The sequence below is a fragment of the Anopheles gambiae genome, chromosome 3 (genome assembly GCF_943734735.2).
Source record: "Anopheles gambiae chromosome 3, idAnoGambNW_F1_1, whole genome shotgun sequence".
Classification (NCBI taxonomy): Eukaryota; Metazoa; Arthropoda; class Insecta; order Diptera; family Culicidae; genus Anopheles; species Anopheles gambiae.
In genome coordinates this window covers 9930859-9952558 of record NC_064602.1, presented here as the reverse complement: position 1 = coordinate 9952558, position 21700 = coordinate 9930859, and the positions used below count along the sequence as shown (strand labels likewise).

General features: G+C 45.9%; 1 protein-coding gene across 1 annotated transcript; it reads right to left on the bottom strand.

The window, feature by feature from the left end:
* Positions 1–1559: 1559 nt before the first annotated feature.
* LOC1277620 (sodium-coupled monocarboxylate transporter 1) lies at positions 1560–5045 on the bottom strand. Its single transcript, XM_317094.5, has 5 exons — positions 4466–5045; positions 3395–3908; positions 3238–3328; positions 2762–3171; positions 1560–2688 (listed from the first exon to the last, which is right to left on the bottom strand). Exons 2-5 carry the CDS (start codon positions 3883–3885, stop codon positions 1626–1628), a joined length of 2055 nt encoding a protein of 684 aa, XP_317094.5. The 5' UTR covers positions 3886–3908; positions 4466–5045; the 3' UTR covers positions 1560–1625.
* Positions 5046–21700: the final 16655 nt, after the last annotated feature.

The window sequence follows — 21700 nt, the reverse complement described above, 5'->3', positions numbered from 1 at the left end:
TGGTTTCCGGCCGTTGTCTGTTTCACTGCATAAATATTATTTTTGTTCGGTTTGGCTGTTGCGTGTCTGAATGTTTGTTTCCTGTAGTGTGTTTGGGGACGGTGTGTGGGTGGATGCCTCTTTTTTCGCTTTCTCTCTCTCTCTCCGCTCCGGAGGAGGAAGTCAGTGCGCACGGTCGCGTCGGATGCACGCATCGTTGCGTTTTGCGAGGGCAGGAAAATCCATCGATCCTCGTCAGTTGGAAAATTGCTGAGCGCTGAGTGAAAGGGGCTGGAGTTAGAGAACGGTTCGTTCTCGACGAAAATGAATGATGTTTGATGATGAGCGTGTTTGAATTCGAAATAAGTCCTGCTGAAAGCAGGCACGGCAGAAAGCTGTTACTGTAGCAGAATGGTTACGGAAAAATCTTAAAACCTTAAGATGTTTATGGGTGAGAGTCTTAAGAAAGACGGAGAGGGCTAGAGAGAGGCAAAAAGTAACGAAGGAAAGCGGCTAGAATGTGACCATTTCTCAACTTCAAGTTCATCATCGATTTTGTCGTGGTTAGCAGGAAAAAAGGGACGAACGAGACGGCATTTCACTTTTCTTCGATCGAAGCAAGAATTTTCTGGCATTAGGAGTGGCATTGGGTGTAGAAATAGTTTGTATGTTAGGGGTAGAACGATAAGGAAATTGAAGCAGCTTAAAGGAAGTAAGTATAGCGTTTAAAATATCAAATAATGTTGCATTAAAACGATTTTGGACTTGAAGTTGTACTCTTCAATAAAAATGAAAAATAAAACAAAACAAAAATACCTTTTTTAGCGTAAAAAAACACCACCAGATACTTTTCATTCCGTTTCAGACAAAAATAACTCAAAACATCCCCCTGCTAGGCTACGCGACAGCATCGAATGGGTTGAAAGTTTACTTGCGCTTACGCGTCCGTGATGGCTTTCGAGTTTGCGAACTGCACCACGTATTGTTCGTACCGGCGCGCTTTATACATCCCCCCTCCCCCTTTTCCACATCCACGCTCCACGGAGGAAAAACAGGCAGGAATGCGAAAAACGAAACGCAATGAACACAAAAAAATGCCAAAATGACTTATGTGCTGTGAATGTACAATTTTACGAACGTGAGCAACGTGAGCCCGGGAAAGTCCCCCCGACCGTTTGGAAGCTTTGCTGGGAGGCGCACCAGCCCCGGCCAAAAGGGAAAATGGACACCGTAAGCATGCTGGTGGGGGGAGGGCCGAAGAAAAGGACGTTTGTGAAACCGTGGGCGAATAACAAGACAAGATGCTCACAGAGAATAATAAGTAGCTCGACGTCGTCGGCGTACGGAACTCGTCACCGGGAAAGTTTGAGCGAACATCGACACCGATGGGGAAGGAAAATTCGAATAAAATATGAGCTAAGAGATGAGACCGAAGCGGGTAAAGTTTTGAAATAAAAATATGAACGACAAGCAATGAGTAAATTATTTACATTTAGTGATGAGATGAAAAAAGAAAAACTTTTACGGAAAAAACGGAATAAATAATGCAAAAGTCTGACAGGAAATGAATTACAATGAACTAACGTACCATTTTGCTAGCTTTATTTACTTTAACATTACTGCAAACTTGACCCCATATCTAGCATCTATTTCTTTTCCATATCCGACGGTTTCTGTAGCTCCTTTAGCGCCATATCGATCTCCTCGTACTTGATGTTGTGCTTCAACAGCGTCATTTCCTTCTCGAGCTTTTCCGGGCTGCGCCGGAACGGTGCCAATAACCGCTCGTCACTGATGTCACCGCCACCGGTCAGTTCACTGACCACGAACGCGACCACGAAGAAGGTAATCAACCCCAAAAGCGAGTAGTGCATAAAGCTTAGCTTAAAGATGAGTGGAATAGTGTCACCTTCGACCGTCTCCGGGACCGTGCTGCTCAAAATGGAGGTTACATTAGCGATAACACCAGCGTCACATCCATCCGTGCGTAGCGGAAGCATCGGAGGTTTAGGATTAAGCTGAGCTCCGGTCATAATCGTCCCGGTGAGCACCATCGACACAACGGCCGCACTGATGATACCCTTCGTGTTCATACGCCGCGATATCATACCGGCCGTGAACATGCCCAACATCGTACCGGAAGTGACACCGGAAGACGAGATGGCAATGTGCATCACCTGTCCCATCCGTTCGGCCACGAACACCAGCCCGAGCACCAGAAAACCCAACACCACAACCAACATCTTCATGATGTTGCTGGCCTTCTTCTCGCTTGCATTCGGCATCCGGTGGTGGATGAAGTCTTCGTAGATCGTACCGGCTAACGTGTTCAGCACGGAGGACATCGTAGACAGGGCAGCGGAGAAGATACCGGACACGAACAGCCCGGGTAGGCCGGGAATCTTGCTACCAACGTCCATGATGTAGTACGGCAGGATTTGATCGATCTTGGTGATCTTGTGCGTGGAGTAGGGATCACACGACTCGTACTTGGCGTAGATTAGCAGGCCGATGAAGCATGAGCAGCTCTTGACGAAAATCAGTCCGGCGGTGAAGATGATGAGTGAGTTTTTGGCCACCCGGAGGTCGGGCACGGCTAGGAAGCGCTGTACGCAGCCCTGGTTCACTGCAAGGTTGGAGACCCAGAGGGTCGTCAGACCGAAGCAGACCGTCCAGAACGATGTTCGAACGAATGGATTTGGGTCCATACTGTTTCAGAGATGAAAGAAAAAGCATGTGTTGTATCTTTATAATAAATTTCCAGTGTCCAGGATATTCTTACTTGAAGAAGATGAGGCGCTTTCCACGGTCAGCTGCTTCCCACACCTCCATGAAACCTCCGACCGAGCTAATGCCCAGCACAATCACGGCAATGCACGCTCCAATCATCAGCACAAACTGTAGCGTATCGGTCCACACGACAGCCCGCAGTCCACCGACCGTGGTGTAGAAGATGCAGATCACACAGATGATCGGTGTGATGACGTGAAGATTAACGCCCGTCACCTGGCTGAAGGCAAGCGCAGGCACGTAGATCACGATCGGGATGTAGATGATGCACTGGAGCGCGTACACCAGACTTGCCGCCGAACGGACGAACTTGTCGAAGCGCAGCTCGAGATAGGTGAAGGCGGACGTTACCTGCAGATCGTAGAACACTGGCAGATAGATCGTTTTCATCAGGAGTGCAACCTGTCCAAAGGGAAACGGAAGGTTAGTTCGCTTTTAGGATCTTTCCAAGTATCCGAGATGCCGTACCGTAAAGGCAGGAATGATGAACATCCAGTACTGCGTTCCGTGGCTGTACATCTCCGAAGGAACTCCCAACATTGTAATCCCGGATACGTGACTGTGAGGAGAAGTAGACAGCTTAAGATTCACAGGATCCTATGCATGCTGGGACAATTCTACTAACCTTGCAATAAGGGAAGCTGACACTGGGAATTTGTTCATCGTTTTACCCCCGAGCAGATATTCCTTCTTGTTGTTCTGCTTGATCTTGGACAGAAAGCCAAAGTACACACCGATGAAGGTGGAAAGAAGTAGTAGCAGAGCGAAGATCGTGTAGTCAAACCAGGAGAATAGCAATGCCTCAGTTATGGTAGACATTGTGCTGGTCGCTAAGATACTTTCGGTTGCGGTGACGGTGGACGTATCCGTTACGGTTGTTTCGGGCGTGATCGTCGAAGTTTCCATGGCTGCTGTGCTTGGTGGGCCGGTTGTAGAAGAAACGATCGTAGACGTACTCTGGGTCGTCGAATCGATCAATAGCTTGGTAGTTTCGGTAATAATCTGTGTAACGAACGTTACTGGGCTGAAGGTGGAAGGTGCAGCTGTACTCTCAATGTTGGAGACGCTAGCCAGCTCTACGCTAGAGTCCTCCAGCAAGATTGTCTCGTCGTCCATTGTAAACTACTTCCTTTAGATCACTACATACAATAAAACCAAAATGAGAAAATCAAGACCAAGCATTACTCCCGGAAGCAGTGACTGTTTTCCGCCCTCGGTGGCGTGATGGTAAATGTTTACAGAGAAACGTGACGTAGTCGACATGTGCTACCGTGTTGTTCTGATCAAAAACAAATGCCCGCTAAGCAGATATCACAAGTGCGAGAGTGCGCGCGCGCGCTCATGTCTACCTAGCAACGATTTGCGTTGTCACTGCCATAAATCAGAACGGACCAAGTGCCCCGGATCAGTGCGGATCATCATCCGTGGTGGTTGTTGGTTTATTTTTAGCACACAATTGATAGTGCTGGCGCAGAATAACGGACGGCACGTTACCGGAATTAGTCGCACGGGACTACCGGACGGTGGCACGGTACCTTAATGCGTGTTGTGGTAATTGAGCTTAATTTGTGCGCGTGCATGCTTGTACTTGATATCGCAATAGAAGACTCAAGCCCATTTTATAAGGTTGCAATTTAGGTCAAGGACAGAGGCAAACGAGAACTTAAACATACAACTTTTTCACTGTGACACTTACAATTTGTTCCAAAAATCACTATCCAAAGATCACTTCAACGGATCACGGTTCTACACACTGACTGCACTAACCATCCAGCGACTTCGTGGAAGGTTACTTGCGAGCAGAGCACTACAATGGAACTGAACACCTCGTCGGTAGCGCACCACAATTGTTGCAGCTTTCGGGAAGGGAGCACATAAATTGCATCTAAATCTTCTGACAGCAAGATAAACGCCGGACAGCCGGTACAAACACAGATAAGCCTGGTCTTTGAGATAAAACCAAAATCATTTCACATCCACGCGGCGATGCTCGACGTGAGCTCTTTCGTTTGTCATCCGATACTTTTTAGGATTCGGTTGGTTAAGTCTGGTTTGGTTCAGGAATTGAACGTTTACTCGCGATCGCAATATTACACTAGCATCAGCTGACTAGAACTTGAGTGCGGCCTGCGTCCAGCAAGCGACTGAGTGATCCGTTTCGGCGTACCGATAAATCTTCTAAAAGGGGATTTCTCTACTTACCGCATTGTGGAACGCATACAAACAAATGTGATGCATCTTATCAACCGGTCCGGCAAGTGAAGAAGATCATGCTGTGCGTGCGATGGCCACATTCTTCCCAGAGCATTATGATCGCTCGTTGAGTGGCGTTCTGTGTAGTGTTGGTTCATTGTGTGAGGAACAAGATAGTGATGATGAAACCTCTCTGAAAGTGCTTGTTTAGGATTTCGGTGCATTTTTGAGGATGGGTAGTTTCCACTGTGAGATATTCCGTTGGGAAATTTTATCTTGATTAGGATTGCATGAGAATTTCAGTAGTATGCTGACCCAAATAAGTAAAAAGGGAGAAAGTATAACGACGAACAAAATTTAAAATAATGTACATTAATACATAGTTGGCTTATCATGACTCATTTGACAGGTGGATTGCATACCTTTAGGCTGATTGTTTTACGAATTGTTTGAAACTTCAAGTACACATTTTTACCGCATTTGACAAAAGCTTGACCTGACGTTGAAAATTGTTTCATAAATGTATCGTTCATTATTGAAACTTCAAAAACACAGTTACAATTTACCAACAGAGGGAAACGGAGAAAACATGAAAAACATTTTAAACCGATTACCCGCGTGCGTGAAATATGTCCGAACCAATTGTACAAAATTAGCCTTTGCCGAACATTCCGTCGAACTCGAAGCGCAGCCCAGTCAGGGACGTGACGTTTTCAATATTGCACGTTTAAATAACGATTCAATTTTGACACCATTATTCCGGCACCGACCACCATCATCCACCACCCGGGCGGGGCGGCTCGACCGCAACACGGCGCACACTTTTTGCCAGCGACGATTGGCATCATTTGCATTTTGAAGTGCACTTTTGCACTTTGATGGAACGAACATGACACGTTTGGAGGAAACACCGCAGCAAAAACACCCACGAACATTGCATCATGGCGGACAGGGGCAAATACGCATAATTGAAAATCAACTCGTTGCATTCGAATCGAACAGTCCCCGCCCCAAAGCGCCAGGAAGAATCAATATTTAACGCTTAATTTTTACCCTCATCGCTCATTATGAAACCAAATATGTTTTCATTATTGCTCCCAGCACCCGCCCTTTTTCTAGATGGTGTTTGGTGAAAGGGATTTGATCTGACTTTGATAGGAAATATCAAACAAATGGTCGGTATTATGTGTGCCCTGGTTAATACCCGGCTAATGTGTTGCCCATATGGGGTGTGCTTGTCAAACAGCAGTAATTAGGCGACCGTATTTAAACAGCAGCAACAGTCGCGCAAATCAAAGTATTATCGGAAAATCAACATTCTATTTCGGATCGATGTCATCGATAATGCAACAACAAAAAAAGCGACAAAATTATTCGTTGCTTTTTTAAGCTTCACTTCCTCTTGCACTATGAAAACAGTGCCACGCAGCGTGTTGTTGGAGCTTGTTAAGAGCTCAGTAAACATCAAATGTTTATACATGTATTTATACATTTCAGACGTTGGGCATGATCAAACGAATGCAGCCGGTACCCCCATTCTGTTGCTGGATTTGCTGTGCGTCATTTATTAATTAATTATTGCAAATTAAATATCGCCCACTAGCCTAGCGCTTTCGCACCGAGTTAACATCATTAGTGGGTGTGTGTATGCTAGGGGAGTGGATTTTTAAAACCCCAGAAGTTGAAACATTTCCATTTCATTCGGGGAGTTTTCCGAATAAAAGGTGGCCAGCATTAATCACTGCACCCGTTATGAATGATTTATGCCCACTTGCTTGTGTGAAGTTTTATGGAAGCTTTCTGCAATTCTTTATGAATATCCTTTGCGTTGTTGCTTTAAGTACCAACTGGTCCAAACATGTGCGTTTCTTTTTTAATACACCAAACCATGTTTCGTAAAAGAAGAATATTAAGAATGATTATCTTATGCTGTGTGTGTGTCATTCACACACCCGAGCATACGTTAAAATCCCGAGAGCTTTTCATTTTTGATGTCTTTATAAATTACTGTCTCGCTGTGGGTTGTGTGCGGGACACACAAAACACACACACCGACACTAGAGACAAAACCCCAACAGTTTCCTAGCAACTGCTTTATGAAGATATATCACGCTTGTTGAGGCACTTCGCACAAACACACCTCGCATGCTGAAATAATGAACAGCGAAATGGCATTAAGCTTGTAAAGCACCCTTTTGCTAGGAAAAGTAAGCAGTGGAAAATTGCTTTTCCTACCCAACGCTGGCAGCCAGCAGGAATGGGAGAGTTTTTTGCTAAGAAAAGCACAGCCCCGCCATTATTAGCCTACGACGCTTGTTGCATGGTGACGGGTACACGCTGCGCTTGCGGATGGTAAATTTTAATTTATTTTAAACCCATTCGCGTTAACTATTCATGTGTTGGCAAGGGAGTGGTTGCATTAGCTGGCAGTCGGAATTTGTGTCGGAAGAGCGGATTAATCTGGCAGAGTGCCCGAATTAAAGTCGAGACAGTCTTGAAAAACGGGTGGGGCGGAAAGATTCCTTAAAAGAAGCAGACTGCTTTAAAAGAAAACGCTTCCCCGCTTAAAGCATTGTGGTAAATTGTCTTTTCATCAATATTGTATCGCTTCCCTCCGAAAACGGCTGCCAACTTCCAAATCCCGCTCGGGCGGGGGCTTCGAGGCGAGTCGAAATTAACTGCAAATGAGCGTAATGAAGTGATGAGATTCCACAGCTCAGTCTCCTTCCCTTTTGCATCGCGGTTTTGACGGAAGTAAACCGTCCAAAGCAAACCGTCCACCAAACGACGGTAAACCGAGAAAGCACCGATACTGCAAGCTTGCTTTCTTTCTTCTTTTTTTTTTGGTTTTGCTCTGTTACGGCAGGCTTTATCCTTTTTTATTTATTTTCCGTTCAGTCACTTAAACCCCTCGGCAAGTGGCAAGTGGCAGCAGGGGGCTTAGCTTTATTGCCCAGCTCACTTACGGCGAACGAGGCCGGAAAAGCCTGCAAGCGTCTGACAGTGATCCCGAGCTGACGAAGCCGATGCCGGGGCACTTAGTGGGCGCACAAAAGTGAACTGACAATCCCTGGGCAGACCGAAGCCATACACCGCGTTTGAGTGCGCGCTATTAGCACACTGTGTGGTGGCAGGGAGGGAAGGAAAGCGGCGGAAAAAGTAAATCCCGGGCATACTTAGTGAAGCAGCAGCAGGAGGGTTGGGAAAATCGCACGAAAAGTGGAAAAATTTAAATGAGTGCAATTGTTTTCCCCATTTTTTTGTCTCTCTCTCTCTCTCCGCTTGCTTCATTGTTTCGAGCGCGCTTGCTTCCTTGTCTTTGTTCGCTGTCATACGGGCATCGCATCCGTCGGCTGTGTTGCTGCACGACGTGTCAGATTTCAACGGCGCTCGATGCTTGACATACCAGACGTAGCCAAATGCCACCCCGGAAAGCGCTGAAAACGTCGGTGGAAGAGAGAAGATGAAGCCCTCATCCCGTTGAAGTAAGGAGCAAATCTAGGTCAGGAGGGAAAAATTCAACAGGATTTCCAAACAGGGAAGTCCCGTGCTGAATTTTTCGGCCCGCACAGTGGAGTGTGAGTCAATCAAAAAGGAACACTGTAATGCGGCAGATTATCATCATCACACGGTTTCGGTAAAATGTGAGTTTCTGCCTCGCTCGCCCTCGGATAAACTGCTACAGGGAAGGAAAAGGCCCCTCGTAAGTGGGGCAGAGCCCTACAGGATGTAACAAAATTATCGAATTGATGCGGCTGTCTCTCGGCAAGCGGGATTGACTTGCTACGTGAGGCAAGTTAAATAAATGGCGGAACATGGGCCCAACGGGTCGTTGTTTTGGAGACTTGTAAGGGGAAGAGATTTATCATTTTTAACATATTCTAAGCATCAGATTTTGGGCTGTTGATTTATTGAGGCGTTATTACTGCGGAAAAGAATACGGAAGGAAAGTGAAAGATGCAAGTCAAATTTTCTTACATGATGTATTGATGTTGAAACTTTATGAAAAATTGTCGCAAAAGAAGGAATTGCAATGAATAAAGTTTGAAAAGAAGCTTATGAGGCGATTATAAGGGCATACTGTTGACCGGTATGCATAACTTTAGGCTGAAAGGAATTTTTTATTGTCCTCAGCGAATCATTCTTAAGGAACGCACTAATCGAGAAGGATTGGAACGTTTGAAACAGTCCAATTAACTCAAAATGTAGTGCAAAATGTAGAAAACAGAGGCTGATAGCTATGCCATTAAGTACTCAAATATTCAGCGCCTAAAGTTAGGCAATTGTTTGTAATGTGATCCCAATTTTATTATTTCTTGCTAGCAGGCTTTTATTTTATTTTACCCTGCAATACCAAACACTAAAAGCATCAGCTGCAACCCGCTCTGAAGCTGCCAACAACGCTTACGCAAGAGAAAAAAAAAACAAATTGAACGTTCCATAAAATAGGAACTGCGCTTCGGGGCCAGCAAAAGTTCCACTTCCCCAATCACACAATCTTATTATACATGCATGCATGCATGCCGCCTCCGCAAACGACCGACCGTTGAGCGTCTTTATTTCTTGCCCCGTTCAGCAAAAATCCCCAAAACAAATCCCCCGCCCTGCCCTCAAACACAGCGAGGACAATATAAATGCGCCACAAAACAAGAAAAACGTCATCAGGTGCATCGAACCAGTTCCGAACCATTTGCATACGGTAATACACACGCGAGCAGCTGCATGCTGTTGCTGTTGCTGGATGTCAGGAGGGAGTATGGGTTGGTGCGGAGTGGAGGAGAAACAATTTTCTCATTTTATTGTCCATTTGCTCGGCACACACTCGGCTGCACAGTTGCGAAAAGCAGTTTATTTCTTGCTCGTCTTTTGCTTGTGCCAAAACGTGATTGTTTCTATTTTTGCATTCAGCAAAGAAGTTTACCCAAAACTCATCAGCTTTGCGGGCAAGTGTGTGTTTTTTAAGGAAGTGACGTTAGCGATTTTTCGTTCCAGCAACCAGCAAACAGAAAATTCCAGGTTTGACTCGCCAAAAGCTCTGCTTCTCCCCCCCGGAATGGCTTAAAATGGCGTGAGTATCGGAAAAAACCCCCGTCCGCCCTGGTACGGCAGCGCAACGAACGGGGACGCTTGTTCACATTTATTTTATATCACCACTGGGCGTACGCAGCAGTGTCGTAAATTCAAACTTAAACGCTTCTGCACTGATTTCGATGGGATTTCGAATCACTTCCACCTGCCAACCTGCCAACGGTTCCCGTTCAGTGTGTTGTACCGGGCGGGCAGCTTCCGGGAAGAAAGCCAACCCAAGTGGATCCTTGTTTTTCTCCCCCATGAGTCGTATTTTCACTTGTATATTTTCACCCTCCTGCACCAGCAGTAAGCGCGCGAGAGGAAGCGGTGTTACTAGTAGTAGTTTCTGTTCAAAATGGGTAGCCTGTGAGGTTGAGATTTTTCCTCCCGGTTCAGCACGCGCGTGTGTATCCCGATACGCGCGCACCACACACCAGGCGTACGCTTCATCACGCAGCATGAGTTTTTATGACTCGACTACCATGGCGTATTTTTTTTTCGTGTTCCTTGTTGTGGCTCTTTTAGGTAGATCCCGGTTTCCCGGTGACTGTACAGTTTGAAGGTGTGTTTGATACCGTCGTCGTCGTGGTTGTTGTTGTTTTTTTTCGGCCCCTCTTCCGCTCCGTCAAACACTTGCCGGAGTATCTTTTTCCCATCACCACGAAATCGGTCCCTTGACGCATGGTTCCACGCATGATGCTGCTGCTGGAATGCTGAACGAATAAAATAAAGGGCGTATATCCATGGAGCGACCACGTTACCACATTGCCAATGATCATCATCGTCACCATAAGCGCCCTGTTCGCATCGGAGCATTCGAAACGCCGGGCACACGTCGGTAAAGCGAGCATAAAAGTGATGTGTTTTCTTGAGTTTTTATTTCTGCCTCCAACTCCGGAGACCGTAAAAACGGTGGCGGAATATAAATTCCTTGATTTGCTTTCACTCCTCTCTCCTGGCGGACAAAGGGATTCAACTCGGCGTTGCTGTTTTTTATGGCCATCGGCAAGGCGCTAGGGTTGGAGCTTGGAGAAAGGGGTTTCGGTGCTCTGTTGTTTATGTCTGTTGGGAAGAAATCAAAGCTAATCCGGCACGGTCGAAATAAAAAAACAGGAAACACAATCGAGCGTTTGGGGGAGCGGAAAAGGACGCACGAAAATGACACTTCTTCAAAATCATCCGGGAAGCTGTGCGGGCTTGAATGCGTAGCACACACACACAAGTAGCAAAAGGGAGCATTTTTATAGTCGATTTCTTTTTTCTGGCCCCCTTTTTTGCCTTTCTTTCGAAACTGTTCGAATGTCCAGCAGGAGTGACCGGTTCCTTCAACCCTCGCGGCCGGACCAGCATCTCGAGGTTCGATACATGCAGCCCGGAGGGCTAGGGGTTGGTAATGAATCGTTTAGGAAGATTAATAATGGGAAATCGACGGGTTCGATTGTAGGGCGAAGGCACGTAAGCTAAAAGTTTCGTTTCTCTTTCTCGGGCCAGTCTTTAACCCCGGCCAATCAGGACCGAATCCTTCCCGGGGAAGGTTTAGGGCTATTTTTTTGTTATTTTATTTGGTGGGATGATTCCGGCCTCAAGCGTTCCGATGGGACTCATAAAGTGTTTGCTTCTAATTGATTTCTTTCGCCCACACATCCGGGGTAGAAGAAAGGAAGCGAAATTGAAATCAACAACATTCGATTATAGATGGAACGATTGTTTTGGGGATGGTTTGAATGTGACGAGGGAACGTTAAAGTGTCTATTTAACGCCTAAAATGGTGTATTAGTGTTTGTATAAGATCATTTTTGGGTAATAATCTTATAAAGTTTGTTGGAAGCAATTATTGAACTCGTATTTAGGATTATTTCATGTGAATTGATCTATAATATAGCTTAAAATAAGCGATCAATGAAGAATTGTTGTAGTGGTTGCATACATTTAGGCGCTTTTAATCGAATTACGTCATCAAGATGCTTTAAAATTTAAAACTCTCGTAGTCTCGTCGTTTTGTGTATCTTCTTATGTTTTATGTTCTCCACTTCCATTTATTGTGACATAATTAATGAACATATTACTATTCACCATGCAGCGGTATGCATCGACAAACATTGTCTCAACCTTCCCAGAAAACATCTCCGCTACCGGGAAGCTCATACCCAGGGCTGGGTTTCCTGAAGGATAAGCCTATTACACGCTCGCCGTCTTTTAAAGCCACGTATGGAGCAGCTTTCGTCGCACTGGGACCTCGTCACCGGTCTCCCGAGACGTGTCCTTCTTAAAGAAAACAAATTATCATCATCCGTAAACATAATACGTCAAGGCTATTTGTTATGTTGTGTGCTTCTTTCCCTTTGTCCCCACTCTTCACCGACCGAGAGGCGCCCCGGTCTTCGAGCAACAGTGAAACAATAACAGACAGACAAGGGAGAAAAATACCATTTTCCCCAGAATGCTCATCCCACACGCTCCCGTTTGCTTCCCCTCCCACAGGACCCCACTACCTTCCCCACCTACTCTACCCATTCGTTCGAGTCTCGTGCCTAATTTTGACCATTTTCGTGCTCTTTTAACGACTTTTTTCCGCTTGCCTTATCAGAGATGAGATGATGTACGATGGAAGCTGGAATCGGTCGGTGTTTGCCGTGGCAACAGTTGATCTCTTTCCCGCTTTTTGCCGCCACAAAGGCCTACCCAGCGCCCGGAAAACACGCAGTGTTGCGCTACATACCTCCCCGGAGGTGGATGGGGCGGGGGCAGATGAAACGCGCATGATAATAGCAGAATGGGCCGCATGGCAGCAAACGGACCGAATTCGTGGCCACATCGTACATCATGTTTCCACTATCGCAACACCATTTGTCCTGCTTGCTGGCCATTGTGGGTTCCCTTTTTTTGGCACAGGAGGAGCAGGGAGCGTGGGTAAATTTGCCTCCATTTCCGACAAACTGAGCACAAGGCGAGTCGAAGAATAGAGGGGAGCGCGCGCGCGTGTGATGATAAATGCCATTAGAGTTATCTTCGGAATGTTGTTTTCGTTCGCTTTCACCCTGCACATTTGAAGCTGCGAGCTACATAATAAACAGGGAAGCTTGTTAAATCATTAGCCTTGCCGCAGCAGTGCGGGTTGAGGGAATAGGGCAGGGAATGTCGACATTTGATGTTGGCCACTGGCGGGATGGTGTGGTGTTGTGCAAATGCTTGTGCACGTTTGGGTACGACTGATGGGTGGTCATTATTGGCGTAAGTTTATCAATGCATTGCACAAGTTGAGATGGTGTATTTTTCTTCCCCGTTTATGGGCCGGATTAGCTTTGGTTATGTTTATGACACCTCATAATGTGACCAAAGTCAATCGTCGTTGATGGAGAGCTGCATCTGAAATGTATGAACAAGGCGAGTTTAATAAAGCAGAAATGTACACAACGAAAGAAAATAAAACGCCTAAAAGTATGCTATTTTCGCAAAGCAATACAACATAACATGCATGAAATGATATTGCCCACTTTTAGGCGTTATTTTGTCAGCATGAAGCTGCCAAGGTGTAACAATAACCTTCAGCTAAGGTTGCCAATTAAATAAAGTTGTGCTTCTTATTAATTGTTCAAGGTTCTCGTGCTCACCACACAACACAATCCAATCAAACGCTCATATAAATTCCTCCCACGTTTAATCCGGAGGAAAAAAACAATTAACTTCCTACGCACGAGGATAATGATATATTGCAACGTTTTTATGGGCAGCTTTGATGCAACGGCATCCCACATCCCCCTTATAACCTGTCATGGGCTTCCACAGGTCCACTTCACAAAGCTCTGTCTCCAAAAGCTGAGAAAGAAAAGAAACTAAAAACAATCAACCCAAGACAGAGCTCGCTTTCCAGCTTCCAGCGTCTGCAGTGAATCGCTTCCTAGTTGCTTTCCTTAATTAAGAACACTCCCTTCCTTTCGGGTGTATCTGGGCGACGAGATCAGATCCTTCTTCCAGCTATCGTCTATTTATTAAATATCATAAACTATGTGTCCGATAAATGGACGGCGAATGGGTCGGAAGCGATAAAACATTTCACCTTCCGTCTGCACCATAAAGCTTTCCCCTCGACGTTCTGCCCCTGTCTCTCTCGCTCTGTGTTGCCGTTTTCGCACGATGCACTTCCGCATGGTACGGTGCCCAGCAATGATAATAAATAATGCATGATATTAACCTTTTATCATCTTAATATGGGAGGCGACATGCGGCGACTGCGAATGGAGGCGAAAACCCCTCGTGGTCGTGGCCTCGGTGAGTAACGCTTTAATAAAGCAAACATCATCACCACCACCATCGTCAGTATCAGCAGCAATGGGTGAGGTAGCAGAGGAACGGAGAGTGGAAAGGGAAACAACGCTGGTTTGGGATTATTTTTCTTCTCCTTGTCTAGCTGTTAACTAGATTTCCTGGCTGGTACGGTACGCGCCACGCTATCCATTCGCGAGAGGACGACCGCGTCGTTTGGTAGCGTTCGTTGGTGCCGTCGGTTGACTTTTTGCTGTGCTGTGAGCTGGAATTAAAATCCTTTCCCAACCGGATGTACACATGCATCGAGTTTATTGTGTTGCTGCAAGGAGAATAAAGAACAAAATAAAAAAAATCCACCAACTAACGAATCCACGATCCTTCCGGCATTACGCTGTAATGATTTTTGTTGCCCCTCCATTGCTCCCACGGTTCCCAGATGCACCCGGCGGCACTCGAGTCTAATAGAATAGAAACATTTTGTAACGGTTGCAGGTGCAGAGGTTTGCTTTTTTTGTATTATTATTGTGAGCATCTATGTTTATTTCTTTTTGCCTTTTATCAACCTTCTTCGCCAAACCTGCTCGTGTGGGTTTTGTGATAACCGGAAGTTGGTGTGCAAAATAGCCACGAGCTGGTTAACCGCAGCGACCCGCCGCTGCCTGGCTCAAACCGTGCATTGTTGGCGTAGCGGCTGATGGTGATGACGCAGCCATGAACTTCCAGTTTCGGTGCCTTTCGGGCACAGGAAGGAAAAATCATTTTCCTATCCCTTTCTTTCCATTGTTCCGGATCGTACCGGAAAGCGGGCCTTCTGGTGTGGCTTCACGGGCGGATCGATTTCTCGCAGTCGCCGAACGTTAATGGTACGTTCCGGTTTTCCGATCGTGTGTGTGTGTGTGTGTGTGTGTGTGTGTGTGTGTGTGGTACGTGAACCGTGGCATCGAGTGGCTTTTGTGAGTAGATTGTAACCTCGTCCTTGAGTTGGTTAGTTGTGTGCAGTTTTATTTTGGTTCCCGCGGTTGCGGTTGAACGGGAGCGAATGTAGCCAAATCCGAGCTGCTGGCAAGATATTCGAGTCGCTTCCGATGTTAGATTGTCGTATACGGAGCCGCGGTATGTGTCGAATGCGGTAAAGCTTGAGTGACTTGTGAGCTGCAGCCGGAGGAACACATTTGCTGCTGCATATCCGCTGAAAACGTTATTCAAATTGACGTTAATGGCGAGCTGAAGTGACAGCAGGTGTACAGCTTGCACTGAGGGATGCAAACTATACCTGGAAGTGGTAAAGCGGGCTGTAATAGACGGAAACTTTCCCGTAATCCTCAGCTTCAGCAACAATACACACAGCTCGTGCCGTTAGGTTGGCTGATTGATTCGCAGTAAATTGTGTCAGTTAACACTGACGTTCGTTCGTTTGCCGGATAAGCTTACCGAGCGAGAGAGAGCATTTTCAAGGAATTTTACATGCATCTAGTTTGCTTTCTGCAGCTGCTCGGAAGTGTTTCTTGGAAGGCTTAAGAGCATTCAGTTGAACTGAAAATGTTGTTCGATAGAAAAACGTGCCAGGAGATTTTAATGAGCACATGTAACGTAGAGCCTCTGCATTATCTGTGAATTGTAGTATATACATAGTATCACGTTTCACGGTAATGAGGCATAAGATAAGCTGGAATTATATTTTCTATTATTACGTATTGAATAAGGTGGTTAAACGGGAATTGAATATTAGGCACGAGTTTTGCTGCCTTAAAACAAACGTAATCCGTTCTGAAGATAATGAGCCTAAAGGTATGCAATCTGCTTTGCAATAATTACTTACTTTAATAAGCAATGACATTGATATGCGAGTTACATACATTCAGGGGACTTTGCGCCCAGAGTTATGCAATAGCTATATTAAAGGAGTGATGATCAGCAAATCAGCACATGTTCCGTCGCATTAAAGGATGCAGACAATCGAGTGTCTTTTGTGCGCTAAACCTTATCTCCTTTGCCTTCTTCGCTATCTTACAGCACCGATCAACCCCTTTGCTGTGTGTGGTTCCCTCGAGACGTGGCGATAAATACCGCCACAGAACCATGGGCACCCGTCCGCTGCCAGGCGTTTACACAAAAAGCTAATAAATGTAAATCATATTCATCACGACAGTTTCACCCTCAAAAGTGCCTCCCGTTTCGGTATCGATGTATGCCCGGTACCGACACTAACCACCACCCTGCTGTTGTAGCAGTGCCGATGCAGACAGGCTTAGATGGGAAGCAGACAAGGATAAACCGTCCAGCGGTAGCGACCTTTCATCAGAACCCAACCGCTGGTAGTAATAGTTGTTCGCCGGTGCCCCACAAACCCGGGACAAAACCCCGATGGCCGGGGGTGGGTAAATTTACATTTGATAATAGCGAAATGCTTATGCTAACGTCACCGGCATCGAAAGGACTAATAAATTCTCTATTTTTCAGTCTGGTGGGCACCGTAGGTTTTGATGTATGAAGGGCAGCTGCGGTGAAAACATTCCGCTACGTCCGTATCACGTAAATCACCATCACGCGGGGACTCCATTAGGGTATTGTGCAAAAGGTGAGCTGAGGGAGTTCGTCGTCTACCCCCTTGAAGCTTGGAGCTTTTTTTGTGCTGTTCCCTCTTTCTCCCTCTCTTGGTGCGTGTCTGCGTCTTTTATGGCCACTGTCGCCACAGTGCGAGGTGTGGTTTATGAGGTGGCTATGAGTGACGACATATTTCTTACGTGTGTAGCATTGCGTGGTTTTTAAGTACCCTAGGGAAGCAGGATAACTCCGGTCTCTGGCAAGGCCAAGAAATGAGTTCACTTCGAGAAGTAGCTGCGAGGGCAGGTTGTAATCTTATCCCAATGGGTAGCGGGTTATGGGCCCTGGGACCTGTTACGGCAATGGGAGAAATAGGTTCTCCACTAGGGTTTCCGAACATTCCACCTTCAGCTTGATGCTCGATTTAATTGAATGCAATAAATCAGTTGTAAGCAGTTTTTTGGTGGTGCAAGGCGTCGGCAGGAACGACATGCCCTCTCATCAGGATTATGAGTGGCGTAAGGGTCAAAGTGTAGTCGCACAGGTGAGGGTAACACACGCTTCCGAATGGTTGATGGTTGCGGGTCGGGAAAAATGTGTTCTCATTTATCACAATGGCGTGCATAAATTGTCACCTCGGCAAGGGGTAGAACGACGCAGTGGAAAAGGATTGCCTTTGGGACGGGGAGTAGAAATCTTAAAGCAGAAATTTGATTTCACAAAAGTGAGAAATTTTCCGTTTAATATGTACGTCATGTTGCTAAAAAATAACATAAAACACGATTGTCATCCATCAACCGTAAATAATCAATCAGTAAGCGAAAGCAACATAGAAACAAATGGATAATAAAGCAATCACCATTCAATCTCTTCCTTCTCAAACCTTTATTGGAAATGACCATTTTACTGCATTTCCATCTTACAAAGGGCATTAAGCAAAGGAACGTGAACAAAACCGACTTGGTGGTGCGCCCTCAAACTCTTAAACATCTTCGTTTCTTCTTCAACGCAAAGCTCACCGTGCACAGTCATCTGTCAGCGTCAGTAGCTATGAAACTTTAAACTGCTGCCAGTACGCGCATCGCGTGTTCCCTTGTTCGACTGGGAAAACGCAACTCGTCTGACGGTTGGCAGGAGTCCCGTAGCACCATCGCGTCAATCAGCCCTCAACCCGAGCCAACGCAGAAAACGACTGCACTTTTGCCACTGTAATGTTTTGCAAATTCAGTTCGAAACGTTGGAACGTCTCAAATCCGCCATTTGCTACCGGACCGGCATGCCGTAATGCGAATGAAAGCGAACGGATTAAGTAACGGATTCGTAGCCGCAAAAGCGCTCCCGGGGAAACATGCGAAAACGCGCTCAAATAACCAGCGAGCAAGTTGGCGAAACTGGCGAGTGCGTCTGTTGCTGCGAATGCTGCCTGTGTGTCTTTGGCAGGAAGGAAGGAAAATTAAATTATTTCACTTTTCCACCAAGCTATCATTCCACCCGAGCGAGTGAGGTAGCATTGTCGGCACTGGTTGTTGTGTTCCTTTTTTCCACTCTTCAGGAAGTAGTGTAAAAGAAGTGCAGCCAGTGCATGCGGCTGGAGGACTGCCGGAGACTGGTTAGAGTAATTTGAATATTTTATACTTCACCTGGGATGCGTCTTGGAGCGGGTAGACGATGGTTTGAAGCAGAGCGAACGGTTGTCATGTTTGTCTGCACGATAAACTGAACCCTGATGCAATTACAGTGAAAACGAGCTTTTGCATATTTTCTCATTGTTTGATTAGCAGTTAGGTGCTTGTACGTTCCATTTGCGGAATCAAGTTATGTGGGGTTGGCAAAGAGAACTGTTTGTCTTGGCATTTCTTTCATTTGTACTATCAATTTGAATCTTTCAAAAACCGTTTGCAGTTTAATGACAAGCTTAGCGTGTTCTTTTGATGCAAAATGGCTCTTTTGTAGTGCATGTTGCATACATTTAGGCGGAATCATACTATTTAAACACATTCTTCTTTTGATTGCATTACACAAAGTATTTTTATTGCATTGCATCAATTTCAACCAATTTAAATCGCATAACTGACTTCAGACTCATAACGCTAAAAGCTAAGTCAAACTTAAAATCACAACTCGCTTCCACTCCAAACATCATTCCTCAAAGCCGCCACAACCGACAACGACGAATCATTCCCATTGGCAATATGTGTACATGTCTGTTGTTGGTACCGTATGTCAAGTTGTTTGTTGCCCGTTCCGTAATTACCAACTTTTCACCGCCAACTAACGTACCAAGTCGTTCGAGTCATCCATGTCCGTAGAGGGAGCGCACAGGAGCGAAGAAATGAAAACTTCATCTAACATGGAGTAGCGGAAGAAACGAAACAAGTACGCTAACTTCACTGCCAACCAAAAGACGGCAAATAAATGTGTGTGTTGGTGGTTTACCCCACATAGGGTGTGCTGGCGAATTTCCCCGAAGGTTTGGAAAATTTGTCAAGAAAAGTGTAACACAGCCGTTTGAGAGAGGGCGAGAGAGAGAGAGAGAGAGAGTAAGAAAACTTTCATTTCAGCAAACGAAAGAAGAAACACAACCCCGGATGCAAAAAAAAAACCCGTAAACCGACGAGCTTCTTGAAGGTTATTGTGAAATCATTTGATTAATGGAGCTTCATTTTTCTGTCTGCACAGTCAAGAGCGTCGGACTCGTTGCTGGAAGCAGGGCGTTGAAGGGTTCTTACTTAAAATGATACGATACCGGATGAAGAGTTGTTCCGTTCTGGTGGTCGCCATACCATTTCGACCGGGAATAAAATTGTTACACACAGGAACACACAGGGAACGCCCAAAAAGAGTTTGCTCCCCAAATTAGCCATCGATAATTATCTTTCGCCTGGTTTTTTTTTTGTTGTTTACTCCTCCCGGTAATAGCACAGATTTTCCTCACCCTCAAATAGCACTCAAAACACCCGGAACAGTATCGTCCCGAGGAAAGTCAAGACACAGAGGCAGAGCTTAGTTGCGATTTTCGGTTGCGGGCGGGATGGAAACCAATAAAATCATTATAAAGTTGAGACAGGCTCTTAACAGCCGACACCCGGTGGGGTTTACAAGGCAGCAGTACAGCACTGAGCAACGAGAGGGCTCGATCGAGTGGGTGTCCCACTGGTTTTCTCCGGGTGTCGACGGGAACCAATTAAAACAATTTAATTAAAAACTCCGTGGCGCCGTTATCCGGCGATGACACGCTTTCCCGGGAGGTTGCGAGGGCAAGGATTTCGTTCGAGCAGTAACGCTACCAAAGAAAAGGAAGGGTTAGGGTCGGTTGAGTAAACCGTTTTGTGGTGATTTTTGTGGCGGCTGGGCAGGGGTTTCGAAAAGGTTCCGCGGAAAGGAGCAGCTCGGAAAGCTGTGGTTTGACTGTGCTGTCGCAAATTGTCGGCTTTGAGGATTTCGGGATGGTGAGTTGAGGTTTGCCTACACGCAGCGCTCCAATGCGGTTCGATTGCAGCGCGAAGAGAGGGCAAATTAATTGCAGAACAGTGTCGAAAGGAGGAAAAACAAACAAACATTTCCTCATAAGCTATTAAACTTTAACCCTTATTTTGCAAGTTTTTCACAAAATTACTTTACTCTGCTCCAATTCCTGTTAAAGCGCCAGTTTCAAGTGTACTGCATTCATGCTGATATCGAAGTGCACATTCAACTCTCCCCATTTTTGCACTGATCTCCATTTTGAAGGGCTATCAGTGGGGCAGCCACAATATACGGCTAGTCGGGCACTTGCACGGCAAAGGATTAGGGATTACCAATGTTGTCCCAGCTTTCCCTCGGCCCAGTTGTAATGAATATGAATGTGAGTCAGGGCTGGGTTATGCATCCGGACCAGGGGTTAAGTGACCAGGGTAAAAATAATCGATCGAAACGGATTTGTTCGAGATGGGAATTACGCTTTCCCGGTAAATGGTGCCCTACATCAATCGATTATGATCAAACTCGTGCGAGCGGGAGGACAGTCATCCGGTTGATGGGCTTATTTGGCCGTCCGGTGTCCAGTGTTCGGAGTGCAGTGGCGAAGAGTGTGTGTCCATAATTTCGTTTGATAAGAGATACGGATTAATCGATGTAAAGCTGATGCTATACCAATACGATATTGGTTGCGGGAGACTGGGCTTTCATTCGCCGTAATCCGACACTGTGCTTGAAATGTAAATGCATGTTTAATTCCAGCTGCTGTCGATTGTCGTCTGAAATCCAGGGAAAAAGCTAGTGAATTATGGCTACCGGAAGAGTGAACCTGCAAATAAACCCTGCGAAATTAGTTCTGGCCCTTCGAGGGTGAGCATTTTTATTTTTAATTTACTAGAAGCCTTTTTAGAATTCATGAGAAATTATGTCGTTATCCTTTGCCTTTCCAGCTCAAGCTCAAGAGACGGAAACAGCAAAAAAAAAACCCTCAAGCAAACCCGTTCATCAGACTATCCTCAAGTGTCCAGTTCACCATCCAATCAATCGTACCGACGCTGTACACACGGCGTACCGCGAGCTAGCAGGCTCATTGCTGCCACGGCTCCACACAATGCTCCCGGAAGCTGCTGTAACCATCGGAAAGAGAAAACAGCGCTTGGTGGTGGAAAAAGCCATTATGAAAACCACAATAAATTCCCCGATGTCATTTCGGAGGAAAATTCAAATTACATTCGCTGCCGGGGCTGCAAGTTGGGCATGAAATTCGAATCGTTTTGCGTTGGCCTCTTCCATTGGCCTTTCGGTACTGGCCCTTCCCTTCCCCCCGCCCCCCTTGGCCACTTCCGCAGTGAGCAAAAGCCAACCGGGAGAAAAGCCATCGCACTCGCGCATAACACTAATG

Excerpts from the sequence above, each read along its gene's own strand:
- LOC1277620 (XM_317094.5), bottom strand. The coding sequence starts at position 3,885 with ATGGACGACGAGACAATCTTGCTGGAGGACTCTAGCGTAGAGCTGGCT. Across the intron at positions 3,329-3,394 it reads TCAGCTTCCCTTATTGCAAG|TCACGTATCCGGGATTACAA; the intron begins GTTAGTAGAATT and ends TTCTCCTCACAG. Across the intron at positions 3,172-3,237 it reads TCATCATTCCTGCCTTTACG|GTTGCACTCCTGATGAAAAC; the intron begins GTACGGCATCTC and ends CCCTTTGGACAG.